The sequence below is a fragment of the Ornithorhynchus anatinus genome, chromosome 2 (genome assembly GCF_004115215.2).
Source record: "Ornithorhynchus anatinus isolate Pmale09 chromosome 2, mOrnAna1.pri.v4, whole genome shotgun sequence".
Lineage (NCBI taxonomy): Eukaryota > Metazoa > Chordata > Mammalia > Monotremata > Ornithorhynchidae > Ornithorhynchus > Ornithorhynchus anatinus.
In genome coordinates this window covers 74,960,655-74,975,422 of record NC_041729.1, presented here as the reverse complement: position 1 = coordinate 74,975,422, position 14,768 = coordinate 74,960,655, and the positions used below count along the sequence as shown (strand labels likewise).

At 46.0% G+C, this 14,768-nt stretch overlaps 1 protein-coding gene and 1 non-coding gene across 2 annotated transcripts; one reads left to right on the top strand and one right to left on the bottom strand.

The window, feature by feature from the left end:
- Window positions 1-411: 411 nt before the first annotated feature.
- On the top strand, window positions 412-12,929 carry DYNLT1 (dynein light chain Tctex-type 1). Its single transcript, XM_001514925.5, has 5 exons — window positions 412-515; window positions 7,379-7,420; window positions 10,731-10,854; window positions 11,378-11,455; window positions 12,458-12,929. Exons 1-5 carry the CDS (start codon window positions 489-491, stop codon window positions 12,526-12,528), a joined length of 342 nt encoding a protein of 113 aa, XP_001514975.2. The 5' UTR covers window positions 412-488; the 3' UTR covers window positions 12,529-12,929.
- LOC114809639 lies at window positions 9,217-9,354 on the bottom strand. The gene has a single exon (XR_003757415.1). It is a non-coding gene; the product is annotated as a small nucleolar RNA SNORA7 (small nucleolar RNA).
- Window positions 12,930-14,768: the final 1,839 nt, after the last annotated feature.

Below are 14,768 nucleotides of genomic sequence, written 5' to 3'. Positions count from 1 at the left end.
GGCGCGCTAGGGATCCCCCGCACAATGGGCCGGGAGGAGAGTGCGCAGGCGCGCTAGGGATCCCCCGCACAATGGGACGGGAGGAGAGCGCGCAGGCGCAGTCGCGGGCCCCCGGCCAACGGTGTCAGGGGGTGGGCGGGGCCTGGGTGGGGAGCGCGCAGGCGCGCTAGGGACCCCCCCCACAAAGGGCCGGGAGGAGAGCGCGCAGGCGCGCTAGGGATCCCCCTCCCAAAGGGCCGGGAGGAGAGCGCGCAGGCGCGCTAGGGATCCCCCTCACAAAGGGCCGGGAGGAGAGCGCGCAGGCGCGCTAGGGACCCCCCTCACAAAGGGCCGGGAGGAGAGCGCGCAGGCGCAGTGGCGGTCCCACCCCCCTGGGTGGGGAGTGCGCAGGCGCGGCGGCGCTGCCCGGGGCAACGGGCTCCACGGGGGGGGGAGGGCGAGGAGTGCGCAGGCGCGGTGTGGCCGTCGGAGCCTGGGGCGTCGTAGCGATGGACGAGTTCCAGGGTCCCGAGGAGGTAACGCCTGCTACGTGCTGAGCGCTGTGCTGGGCGCTGGGGGAGACGGGGGGGGGGTCATCAGGTGGTCCCACGGGAGGACCACAGGCTCCATCCCCATTTGACAGATGAGATAATAATAATAACAATAATAATGATAATGTTGGTGTTTGTTAGGCGCTTACTATGTGCAGGGCACTGTGCTCAGCGCTGGGGGAGACAGGGTGGGTCATCAGGTGGTCCCACGTGAGGACCACTGGCTTCATCCCCATTTGACAGATGAGATCATTGTAATAATAATAATAATAATAATGTTGGTGTTTGTTAAGTGCTTACTATGTGCTGGGCACTGTGCTAAGCGCTGGGGAAGACGGGGGGTCATCAGGTGGTCCCACGTGAGGACCACAGGCTTCATCCCCATTTGACAGATGAGATCATTATAATAATAATAATAATAATGTTGGTGTTTGTTAAGTGCTTACTATGTGCTGGGCACTGTGCTAAGCGCTGGGGAAGACAGGGGGGTCATCAGGTGGTCCCACTTGACCACAGGCTTCATCCCCATTTGACAGATGAGATCATTATAATAATAATAATAATAATGTTGGTGTTTGTTAAGTGCTTACTATGTGCTGGGCACTGTGCTAAGCGCTGGGGAAGACAGGGGGGTCATCAGGTGGTCCCACGTGAGGACCACAGGCTTCATCCCCATTTGACAGATGAGATCATTGTAATAATAATAATGTTGGTGTTTGTTAAGTGCTTACTATGTGCTGGGCACTGTGCTAAGCGCTGGGGAAGACAGGGGGGTCATCAGGTGGTCCCACTTGACCACAGGCTTCATCCCCATTTGACAGATGAGATCATTATAATAATAATAATAATAATGTTGGTGTTTGTTAAGTGCTTACTATGTGCTGGGCACTGTGCTAAGCGCTGGGGAAGACAGGGGGGTCATCAGGTGGTCCCACGTGAGGACCACAGGCTTCATCCCCATTTGACAGATGAGATCATTATAATAATAATAATAATAATGTTGGTGTTTGTTAAGTGCTTACTATGTGCTGGGCACTGTGCTAAGCGCTGGGGAAGACAGGGGGGTCATCAGGTGGTCCCACTTGACCACAGGCTTCATCCCCATTTGACAGATGAGATCATTATAATAATAATAATAATAATGTTGGTGTTTGTTAAGTGCTTACTATGTGCTGGGCACTGTGCTAAGCGCTGGGGAAGACAGGGGGGTCATCAGGTGGTCCCACGTGAGGACCACAGGCTTCATCCCCATTTGACAGATGAGATCATTGTAATAATAATAATGTTGGTGTTTGTTAAGTGCTTACTATGTGCTGGGCACTGTGCTAAGCGCTGGGGAAGACAGGGGGGTCATCAGGTGGTCCCACTTGACCACAGGCTTCATCCCCATTTGACAGATGAGATCATTATAATAATAATAATAATAATGTTGGTGTTTGTTAAGTGCTTACTATGTGCTGGGCACTGTGCTAAGCGCTGGGGAAGACAGGGGGGTCATCAGGTGGTCCCACGTGAGGACCACAGGCTTCATCCCCATTTGACAGATGAGATCATTGTAATAATAATAATGTTGGTAGTTAAGTGCTTACTATGTGCTGAGCAATGTGCTAAGCGCTGGGGGAGACAGGGGGGTCATCAGGTGGTCCCACGTGAGGACCACAGGCTTCATCCCCATTTGACAGATGAGATCATTATAATAATAATAATAATGTTGGTATTTAAGTGCTTACTATGTGCTGAGCAATGTGCTAGGCGCTGGGGGAGACGGGGATCATCAGGTGGTCCCACTTGACCACAGGCTTCATCCCCATTTGACAGATGAGATAATTGTAATAATAATAATAATAATGTTGGTATTTAAGTGCTTACTATGTGCTGAGCAATGTGCTAAGCGCAGGGGGAGACGGGGGGTCATCAGGTGGTCCCACTTGACCACAGGCCTTCATCCCCATTTGACAGATGAGATCATTATAATAATAATAATAATAATAATGGTGTTTGTTAAGTGCTTACTATGTGCTGGGCACTGTGCTAAGCGCTGGGGGAGACAGGGTGTGTCATCAGGTGGTCCCACGTGAGGACCACTGGCTTTATCCCCATTTGACAGATGAGATCATTGTAATAATAATAATAATAATGTTGGTATTTGTTAAGCGCTTACTGTGTGCTGAGCACTGTGCTAAGTGCTGGGGGAGACACCACGCTCTTCATCCCCATTTGACAGATGAGATAATTATAGCAATAAGAATGATAATGTTGGTGTTTGTTAGGCGCTTGCTATGTGCTGGGCACTGTGCTAAGCGCTGGGGGAGTTGGGGGGTCATCAGGTGGTCCCACGTGAGGGCCATAGGCTTCATCCCCATTTGACAGATGAGATGATAATAATAGAAATTATAATAATGTTGGTATTTGTTAAGCGCTTACTATGAACTGGGCACTGTGCTAAGCGCTGGGGGAGACAGGGGGTCATCAGATGGTCCCACTTGAGGACCACAGGCTTCATCCCCATTTGACAGATGAGATAATTATAACATATAATAATAATAATGTTGGTATTTAAGCGCCTACTGTGTGCTGAGCACTGAGCTAAGCGCTGGGGGAGACACAAGGTCATCAGGTGGGACCCACACTTTTAGTCCCCATTTGACAGATGAGATGATAATAACAGAAATTATAATAATGTTGGTATTTGTTAAGCGCTTACTGTGAGCTGAGCACTGTACTGAGCCCTGGGGGAGACAGGGGGTCATCAGGTGGTCCCAGGTGGGGCCCACACTTTTAGTCCCCATTTGACAGATAAGATAATAATAATAATAATCATGTTGATATTTGTTAAGTGCTTACTATGTGCCAAGCACTGTTCTAAGCGCTGGGGGTAGTACAGTGCCCTGCACACAGTAACCGCTCAACTACGATTAAATGAATGAATGAAAATTGTCTCTCTTGTCGAATTGTACTTTCCCAGCGCTTAGTACAGTGCTCTGCACACAGTCAGCGCTCAATAAATACGATTAAATGAATGAATGAATGAAAATGGTCTCTATCTGTTGCCTACTTGTACTTTCCCAGCGCTTAGTACAGTGCCCTGCACACAGTAAGAGCTCAATAATAAGATTGAATGAATGAAAGTGGCCTCTGTTGTCGAACTGTACTTTCCCAGCACTTAGTACAGTGCTCTGCACCCAGTCAGCACTCAATAAATACGATAAAATGAATGAATGAAAATGGGCTCTATCTGTTGCCTACTTGTACTTTCCCAGTGCTTAGTACAGTGCCCTGCACACAGTAAGCGCTCAATAAATAAGATTGAATGAATGAATGAATGAATGAAAATTGTCTCTATCTGTTGCCAAATTGTACATCCAAGCGCTTAGTACAGTGCCCTGCACACAGTAAGCGCTCAATAATTACAGTTGAATGAATGAATGAAAACTATCTCTATCTGTTGCCTAATTTTCCATTCCAAGCGCTTAGTACAGGGCCCTGCACACAGTAAGCACTTAATAAATATGATTAAATGAACGAATGAAAATTATCCCTATCTGTTGCCGAATTGTACTTTCCCAGCGCTTAGTACAATGCACTGCACGCAGCGCTGAATAAATCCGATTGAATGAATGGAAATTGTCTCGGTTGCCGAATTGTACTTTCCCAGCGCTCAGTACAGCACTCCGCACACAGGAAGCGCTCCATAAATACCACTGAATGAAATGAATGAGTGGATTGGATTTTGGCCTTGCCCGGAAGACATCCCTATTACCCTATTTATTACCCTATTTATTTTGTTAATGAGATGTACATCCCCTTGATTCCATTTATTGCTATTGTTCTTGTCTTTCTGTCTCCCCCGATTAGACTGTGAGCCCGTCAAACCGCAGGGACTGTATCTGTTACCGATTTGTCCATTCCAAGCGCTTAGTACAGTGCTCTGCACATAGTAAGCGCTCAATAAATACTATTGAATGAATGAATGAAGTCCTCCTTTGGACTCCATCGGTCCCTCCAGGCCTTCCGCCCAGCTCGGATCATTTCTGAGACTTCAAATGGAGCGTCGTTACTCACGTGGGACAACCTGGTTATCCTGTATCTCCCCCAGCGCTTAGCACAGTGCTGTGCACATAGTAAGCGCTTAAATACCAACATTATTATTAATGGCTTCTTGCCGTTTCACCCAGAAACGCCAGGCTGAAGCTCACGTGGGTTGGCGTTAATTCCCGGGAGGCATTGATAATAATAGCGGTATTTGTTAAGCGCTTACTTTGTGCAAACCCTGTTCGAAGCACTGGGGGCGGATACAAGGTGATCAGGTTGTCCCATTTGGGGCTCACAGTTTTCATCCCCATTTTCCAGATGAGGGAAATGAGGCCCAGAGAAGTGAAGTGACTTGCCCAAAGTCACACAGCTGACAAGCGGCGGAGCGGGGATTCGAACCCATGACCTCTGACTCCCAAGCCCGGGCTCTTTCCACTGAGCCACGCTGCTGGTTGATTCTGCATCGGTGGTAGACCGGCGGTGTCTTTGATTCCTTCTCTGATAACCATTTAGGGAAATGGGAAAAATGGAGGTATTACTGGCCTGTGAGACATAGTTCTCTATCTGTTGCCGAACTGTACCTTCCAAGCGCTTAGTACAGTGCTCTGCACATAGCGCTCAATAAATACTATTGAATGAATGAATGAATCACAGAGTTTGATCTTTGCGTGCATTAGTTCAGATGGGTTCATTTTTAACTCAACTGGTCTAATCAAATTACAATAATAATAATAATGTCGGTACTCGTTAGGCGCCTACTATGTGCCGAGTCCCGTTCGAAGCGCTGGGGTAGATACAAGGCAATCGGGTTGTCCCACCTGGGGCTCACGGCCTTCATCCCCATTTTACAGGTGAGGTAACTGAGGCCCAGAGAAGTGAAGTGACTTGTCCACCAGCTGACAGGCGGAGGACCCGGGATTTGAACCCATGACCTCTGACTCCCAAGCCCGGGCCCTTTCCACTGAGCCACGCTGCAAATTGCATTAATAATCAATCCATGGTATTTGAGCACTTCCTATCTTTAGGGCACTGGACTCTGCACTTGAGAGAGGACAAGTTGATAGACGTGATCTTTGTCCTCAATAGTAATAATAATTGTGGCATTCGTTCATCACCGTACGCTAAACGCTGAGATAGATTGAAGATAATCAAGTCAGACACAATCCCTTACCCCACAGGACTCAGAGTCTAAGGAGGAGGGAGGACACAGATTGAATCCCCATTTTACAGATGAGATAATAATTATAAATAATGTTGGTATTTGTTAAGCGCTTACTATGTGCCGAGCACTGTTCTAAGCGCTGGGGGAGATACACGGGAATCAGGTTGTCCCACATGAGTCTCACAGTTAATCCCCATTTTATAGATGAGGGAACTGAGGCACAGAGAAGTGAAGTGACTTGCTCACACTTAATCCCCCTTTTACAGATGAGGTAACTGAGGCCCAGAGAAGTGAAGTGACTTGCCCACAGTCACCCAGCTGACAAGTGGCAGAGCCGGGTTTCGAACCCATGACCTCTCACTCCCAAGCCCGGGCTCTTTCCACTGAGCCACGCTGCTTCTCTACAGCATGGAGATACAGATACAGAGAAGTGCAGTGACTTGCCCCGTGTCTGACACAGCAGGCAGTTGGCAGAGCGGTGATTAGAACCCAGATCCTCTAACTCCCAGGCTCATACTCTTTTTCCCTAGGCCAAACCGCTTCCACGGAGAACTCAAGGGGCTTATTAGGTTAAAAACAGTAACCAAATCGCTGGCAGTTAAGGCCCGTGGTGGAACATTATTTATTAAGGTTGCCGTCGTGTGACTCGCCAGTGGTCAAAACTTATTTTTAAGTGGCCACCGTGTCTTTTAGGCAACTAATATGGTTTTAAAAATAAACTTTGAGCCGGTGTCCTTTACGCCGGGCCGTCTTTTAAATCTCCATCCCCAGATATGATACAGCATCGATCTTCTACAGTGCCACAAGTGAAGTAAGCGCTTTGGCGGCTCGATCTGGTCAATACAGGTCTTTTTCTAATTAGCTATAAAGATTAAATAAGATAACTGACTTGGGATAAGGCCCTATTTGAGAAGACTTTGCCTCAATTGAAGTAATCTCCTAAAAATACCAACAGAGTGTGAGTGTGTGTGTCTGTGTAGACACATTTATTCACCAAGTGCTCCTTGAAGGCAGAGATTGTGTCTCCTAATTCAGTTGCCCTAGCCCAAGCTTGTATTACAAAGTTCTGCACACAGTAAGTGCTGTCAAAGGGCAGGGACTGTCTCTATCTGTTAACGATTTGTCCATTCCAAGCGCTTAGTACAGTGCTCTGCACATAGTAAGCGCTCAATAAATACTACTGAATGAATGAATGACTGAAGAAACGCTAGTATGATATATAGTATTTATAGACTACCATTAAATTGCCCCAGTGCATTTGCTTTTGAGTTTCGGGACTAATTGGCCAACAGTAAATTTAGCAACTGATAATCGGATAGCTTTCATTATGTCATATTTCATCCACGAACGTGCAATTTGAATTAAACTGGCAATTTAAGCAAACAATCCTAAGGTAAAATTAAAGCTATCCTTCTCTGAAAAGGGATCTAAACTAGATTTAAAAAGGCTAGAGCCTGAGGCCAAATGATTTCTTAAATTTTGTTTTGTATTAAAATGATTTTCTCAGAAATGAACAGATCATTAAAGTAGATCTCGATGTTACTAATGAATTCCGTCTGTTTGTGATTTACGCTTTTTTAAGAAGTTAATTTAACCATCCTTATTTAAGCTTCCTTTTAGTCTGGTCTTAACGTGTTTTTTTCCTTTTCTGTAGAGCTCTTTTGTTGTTGATGAAGTGAGTAACATCATAAAAGAGGTAAGCGATGCAAATCTTGTTATTTTTGTGTAGAAGCTTTGTAAACAGACGGATCAATCTGAAAATGTATCGCAAAAATTGTTTTGAGGAACTATTTCAAGTCATGATTTTGCACGGGTCAGCAGTGACTTCTAAGTTTATATCGGAATGGGCGGCTTAGATAACGGAAAGGATTTAGTGACCTGTGTATATGTAAATCAGGTGAGGCTCTTGACCTTTTTCAGTCAGAGTATTTCAGGACAGACAGCAAAGAATTTGGGATGAATACTACACAACCTCTTCGGTCTAGTGGGAAGGGCCCGGGAATCAGAGGACCTGGGTTCTAATCTTGGCTCTGCTTACCAGCCTGCTGGGTGACCTTGGGCGAGTCACCACTTCTCTGCCTCAGTGTCCTCATCTGCACAATGGGGATTAAATATCCCATCTCCCTCCCCCTTAGACGAATGAGCCGCGTGCTCGTTGTGGACTACCACTCTGTTGTACTGTACTCTCCCAAGCCCTTAGTGCCCAGCGCTTAGAACAGTGCTTGGCACATAGTAAGCGTCTGACAAATACCATCGTTATTAACAAATACCGTTGATGATGATGTGGGCCAGGGACTGTGTCCAACTCGATTATCTTTTATCTACTCCAGTGCTATTGTAATATTCATTCATTCAGTCATATTTATTGAGCGCTTACTATGTGCAGAGCACTGTACTAAGCACTTGGAATGTACAGTTTGGCAACAGAGAGAGACAATCCCTGGCCAACAATGGGCTCAAAATCTAAATGGGGGAGACAGACAACAAAACAAAACAAGTAGTCTGGCATCAGTGGTTGGCTCAGAGTAACCACTTAACAAATACCATTATTATTATTATTGAATGTCGCCAAGGTCTCATCAAACATTCTTTTGCGTTCACAGAAATTTCTGGCACACAAACACCTATGTTTCTACCAACATTTCGTAATATGAACGTTAAATGGAAATAAGAACAGTAGCTACAGTAAACAGAGGTAGCCTCCATGGTTACTGTCTCTATCAGAAACCATTTGTTGCTTCCCAACTATTCAGAGATTGATTATCCAGGCTCTTTTTGTCTTCACAAAAGTCGCCCTCCTTTTAGTTAATTGGTTGTGCGTTAGCATTTCCTTTAAAGTGTTTGATTTCAGGGGACCAGATAGGACTTGTAAAAATTCAGTCAACTGAATTTATCTTGTCATTAATGTAATCTTCTCCCAGCTCTCCTCCTCCTCCCCTGACTCTGTCAGTTCTACATATCTGGTGAAATCCTACTGTGGGCCATCAATTAATGGTATTTATCCCGAGCACTTACTGAGTGCAGAGCACCGTACTTAGCGCTTGTGAGAGTACGATATAGCAGAGTTGGTAGAAATGTTCCTGGCGCACAGTGGTGTGAGGCAGAAATTAATATAAATAAATAATACACCATGTATAGGTGTGGACACTGTGCTAGGTACAGTTCCTTACCTTCTCACTGGGTGACCCTTCCTTGTTTCCGTGGGGGGCCGTTTTCCACTTCCTCCATTCTTCAGGTTCCACTCCCCTTTCTCGTTCTGCCCTCGTCACGTCTTGTCGTATGCTGACAAGCCGTCCCTGATCCATTACGACTCCATGGACACATCTGTCCCACATCACCCCGCCTCCATCTGCAATCGTTCCGGCAGTGGATCCGTAGAGTTTTCTTGGTCAAAATTCGGAAGCGGTTTACCATTGCCGCCTTCCGCGCAGGGAAAATCGAGTCTCCACCCTCGACTCCCATGCCGCTGCTGCCCGGCACAGGTGAGTTTGGACTTGTAGCAGATGGCCTTCCTCTCGCTAGCCACTGCCCAAGCTAGGAACGGAATAGACAGGCCTCTGCTCGACTCTCCCTCCCATAGTCGAGACTGGTAGAGTACTGGAAACTCTCCAGGCGCAATCCTGAGAGGGGTCCTCATCATTTTACTCCCACTCTTTCTGGAACTATAACGTTTTCCCTTGATAGATTGTGGGACTATTCTTTTAGCATTATTATATTATACATTATATTAATGTCCATCTCGTCCTCTAGACTGTAAGGTCGTTCTGGGCAGGGAACATGTCCGTTAGTTCTGTTGTAGCGTACTCTCCCCAGCGTTTAACACAGTGCTCTGCTCTTATTAGGCGCTCATTCATTCATTCAATAGTATTTATTGAGCGCTTACTAGGTGCAGAGCACTGTACTAAGCGCTTGGAATGGACAGTTCGGCAACAGATAGAGACAGTCCCTGCCCAGTGACGGGCTCACTGTCTAATCGGACTGATTGTATGAATGAAGACGAGCTGCGGCAGAGGGGGAGGGAAGAGGGAGAGACTGGGAGATTTATGGGTGGGAACAGGAGGGAGGAAGACTGAGTGGAAAGCACCAGGGTTGGAGGAGGTGGTCAAGGGGTGGGGACAGGTAGAGTGAGAGAGGCGGGGAAGTGGCTGGGGGGAAGACGGTTTTGGGGGGCCTTGCGGAGCTCTAGTAACTTCTTGGCTGAGTCAGATGCTGATCTTGGCTGAATAATAATAATCATAACAATAACGGTATCTGTTAGCACTTACTATGTGCCGGGCACTGTACAAGAGCTGGGGTAGATACGAGCAAATCGGGTTGGACGCAGACCGTATCCCACATGAGGCTCGCAGTCTTAATCCCCATTTTACAGATGAGGGGACTGAAGCCCAGAGAAGTGAAGCGACTTGTCCAAGGTCACACAGCAGATGAGTGGCAGAGCCGGGATTAGAACCCAGGTCCTTCTGTCTCCCGGGCCCGTGCTCTATCCCTAGGCCACGCTGCTTCTCATATAGTTGGGCTCTAGTCCGACTGGACTACCAGTGATTAAATAGCCAATTAATTCAGTTGCCTAAATCACTTTTTCAGCTTTTCAGCCTCTCGCTAAATGCCCAATGGGGAAATAAAAGGAGATCAAACTCTTAGTAGTTTTATAAAAGCTAACAAGACGTAAGAACATCGGTAAGTGTGGAAACAACCTGTGAAAAGGTTGAAGGCGTCTAAGGTCGTTTTGAGCATACCGGAAAGGCTCCTTTGGCATTACTGAAATCTTGTTCACTTTGGGAAGAGTACTGACCTGAATTCATTCGTTCACAAAGCGGTCAAATTAAATAAAGTCTAGAAGTCCCCTGAAACACATTGAGCAAATATCAAAGATTAATTTAGGCTATACATATACCTTGAGCAACATTCAAATATTTAGGATTGCCAGGTCACAATTCAGGGGTATTAGTTGCTGTAGCTGACCCTTTTGTCTTATCCAAGAAAGTTTTTCTTTCCTATCTGTCTAGGCCATTGAAAGTTCAATCGGAGGCAACGCGTATCAACACAGCAAAGTGAACCAGTGGACCACCAATGTAGTGGAACAGACTTTAAGTCAGCTCACCAAGCTGGGAAAACCATTCAAGTACATCGGTAAGAGTTTTTGAGCTTGCTTCTGCTACCCGCTCGGTGTTTGAGATTTACCAGAAGGACGTGAGATTAGGTTCGGAGCCTGACAAGATATCAGCCCCTTCGGTCGATAAGTTTCCCTACGGTGAAAGAGTCATCTCCTCGCTTGTGTTTAGCAGATGGGTGGGGCAAATTAAATCAGAAAGCTTTTTCACATCCAGCATTTGTCCCAGAAATAAATATCGCTGCGTCCTCAGTGAGAGGGAGAAGGGCACATGGAGATTGGGAAGAGCCCCTGATAGGGGAGGGGGCTTCTAATGGTGGGGAGGAGTCTAAAAGGGCACTCGAAGAGCCCGAGGGTGTGGGGCAGCTTTGTAGTCAGAAATGACCCCAGAGGTGGTGACTCCTGTGGGTGTAAGCATGGCTACCATGTGAATGAGTGCTCCGAATTGTATAAAGCGAGAGGTCGGTCAAGAAAGTCAGCCAGAGAGGTTTGTGTGGTGAGTAGACTGTGGGTTTCGCTTACCAAGTGTTCTTTTCTGTAAAGTGTCCTGCGTGATTATGCAGAAGAATGGAGCTGGTCTGCACACCGCCAGCTCTTGCTTCTGGGACACCACCAGTGACGGTATGAGATGGTTTTAACTTTTCTTCATTCAGTCGTATTTATTAAGCACTTACTGTGTGCAGAGCACTGTACTGAGCACTTGGAAAAGTACAATTCAGCAATAAACAGTGGCTATCCCTGCCCACAAGGAGCTCACAGTTTTCAACAGAGAACAAGAATGGACATGAACCATCTTAGAACATTAGCCTGTAAGATCCTCGAGGCCAGGGCAAGTGTGTTTCGCCTCTCACAGTCTCCCAAGTGCTCAGTACAGTACATAATTAAATACCATTGGTTGACTAATGAAAGACCAGCTTCAAAAATTTTTTTAAAGTAAATAGATTTTGACCTTTCTAGCAACATTCTGAAGTAACACACTATGTTTCACTCTTTGAAATGGAAGTAAGGTGTGCTCAATGCGGCTGTGGCATCCGTTCTGATTTTTTACAAGTTGAGTAAAATAATCTTGATGGTAATTGTGGTGTTTTTTTAAGCGCTTACTATGGGCCAGGCACCGTTCTAAGTGCTGGGGTAGATAGAAGGTAATTGGGTTGGATACAGTCCCTGCCCCACATAGAGCTCCCAGTCTTAATCCCCATTTTCCAGATGAGGTAATCGAGGCCCAGAAAAGAGAAGTGACTTGTCCAAGATCACACAGCAGACTTGTAGCGGAGTCAGGATTAGAACCCATTTCTGCTGACTCCTAGGCCCATGCTCTTTCCACTATGCCACGCTGCTTGATGATGAGATTCCCCCCACCCCGCCCCATAACATGAGGCTCTACCAGAACAAACATCACTTAATACTTACCTGTATTCAGAATTCTTGGTTGTCACTTTACCATGATGGTGAAACGTACTTTTCCAAGCCATTTCTTCCTGTGGTCAACCCAGAACTGATGCTTCCCTATATTCTGATGTGTTCCAAATGTAGTCAGTCTAAAGGCAATTAATACAAATATCTGGTTGTGTAGAGTGTGCTCTGTCTTAACCCTAATGCTGGTCATTTTGTCGTTTTCCATAGGAAGCTGTACCGTGAGATGGGAGAACAAGACTATGTACTGTATAGTCAGTACCTTTGGATTGGCCATTTAACTTGCTTGAAAAGTTTTCCCGACTGTTTCCAACATTTCCATTCCATTGCTGTGAATCTTCAGAATATCAAGTGTTTGGGGTTTTTTTGTTTTGTTTTGCTACTCTGTGGTGCAGAAAGAGAAAACCAAAATATTCAACTTTTACATGGACTGCACACTTCACCTTGTTCATTTGTAGAAACAGAAAACCAAAGTTGCTGTCTTTGGGGTTAAGGCACACTCTTGTTAGCCAGGTGTAATCAGAACACCAGTATTGCCACCTTGTCTTAACTGATTTCTTCTAGGTGCTACGATCTGCTGCAATGAACTTTCTTTACTCTTGAATATTTCAAATGATTTACACACCCCACTACTTTTTCACACTTTGTACTCTGGTTAATATAATAAATTATTGAAGTTCAAGCTTGAAGTATTGCTTTCAAACTAAAATGGGGGTGAACGATGAAGCTAACATCCCGTGATGTCGTCGCAAACTCTATTTATCCCCTCTGCCACACTCCAGCTCACGACCTCCACTTTCCTGCACCATTCTCCTTCCTACTTGAGGCCACCCCTGCCTAAGTACTAGGGAGGAATGGGTTGCCCTGAGACACGTAGGGCAAACTGGTCATGACCACTCACCTCCCTCCGCTTCCCCGGCTAAATCCTCAGACCTGTTTCCTACCTGAAAATGCGCTGGCTGAAGCAGACGAGGTTGATGATAAATATCCTATCATCGGTGATTTAAGCACTAGGGAAATTCCAGGATAATGAGATCTGATTCAGCGGGTCCCATCTCACCTGGGGCCCACGGTCTTCGAGGAAGGAGGCCGTGGGCAGAGCTGGAGGTCACTAGGCCACACTGCCACCAGAAGAAGCCCCAGCTCCAGGGGAGCAGCGGGGAGTCTTGGCCCCCAACGGTCCTCCAGCCGAGGGTGAAGTCGTCTCAGAATCGTGGTCTAGGCTGGACTGCCAACCTCATTCATCTGGGCGTCCTGAGCCCCTCTGTTACGCAGGATGCTGTAACCACGACTGCATCACTTTGAGCCTTACAGGTAGCTGATTGATTGGGATCCAGCTGTGAGCAATGACTTAATAATACTAACTGTGGTATTTGTTAGGCGCTTACTACGTGCCAGGCACTGTACTTAGTGCTGGGGTGGATACAAGCCAATGGAGCTGGACACAGTCTCTGTCCCATGTGGGGCTCACAGTCTCTCAATGCCCACTTTACAGATGATGTAGGTGAGGCACAGAGAAGTGAAGTGACTTACCCAAGGTCACATAGTAGATAAAGTGGTGGAGCTGGAATTAGAACCCTTGGCCTTCTGACTCCCAGGCCCGTGCTCCAGCCACTATGGCATGCTGGACATTATAGCCAAGTAAGTGGGAGAAGCAGGATTGGCCCAGTGGAAAGAGGCCAGGCTGGGGAATCAGAGGACCCGGGTCCTAATCCCGGCTCTGCCAGTTGCTGGCTGGGTGACCTTTGGGCGTATACCATTTTATTTCCGTTTTCCTGTACTCCCTTTTAATTAGGCCCGTGTATGGGAAAAGCAGAGAAGTAACGGCAAATAAAATACATTTACCAGTGCAAAGACAGTATAAAATTTTATTTATGAACATATTTAACAGGATGATCTTAGGGTACATGTCTTCCCCAAAATCATGCCAGATTTGCCGAACTTAAATATTAACTGGGTTTGTCTGATTTGACACAAGTGACTACTAAACATATATTAAGAATCCCATGCACACTACCTCAAAAGCAGCACTGTATTTACAGCTCATTAATATAATTCTTATCTTACACAATCTGTACCCAGTCGGTATACAAATCGAGCTATTTCATTTAACAAATATTTACAGCTTATTAAAAAGTTGCGGTAGCACATATCACTAGATGGATCCTATCGCTAGGGCTATTCGTCCACGTGGAACACAAAAGAGGTCGCCTTTCATTTATAGTAACTTCCCTTTGGTTTAAAAATTGCTCATTAGAAGAGTCTCTTCAAAAATTTGGTTTTCACTATCAGCGACCTTCAAAATTCAAACACACAGATTTCTGCAGCTGTGAGTTACATTGCTTGCCTTTGGTTATTCACAGAGAACGACCCCTCCAAAGAAGTTATCCAAGGCCTTATTCTTTGAGCAAAAGAGTGCAGAAGGGGAAAAAAATACTAATATAAGGGCAGTCAAATATATCTGTGAACTTACAACATGTCATTTCTGAACCACTTAGATTCAGGGACATTTAACTTGTTG

Coding starts and splice junctions, on each gene's coding strand:
- DYNLT1 (XM_001514925.5), top strand. CDS start 489: ATGGACGAGTTCCAGGGTCCCGAGGAG. Junction 7,421..10,730: donor TGAGTAACATCATAAAAGAG/GTAAGCGATGCA, acceptor CTATCTGTCTAG/GCCATTGAAAGTTCAATCGG. Junction 10,855..11,377: donor AAAACCATTCAAGTACATCG/GTAAGAGTTTTT, acceptor TTTTCTGTAAAG/TGTCCTGCGTGATTATGCAG.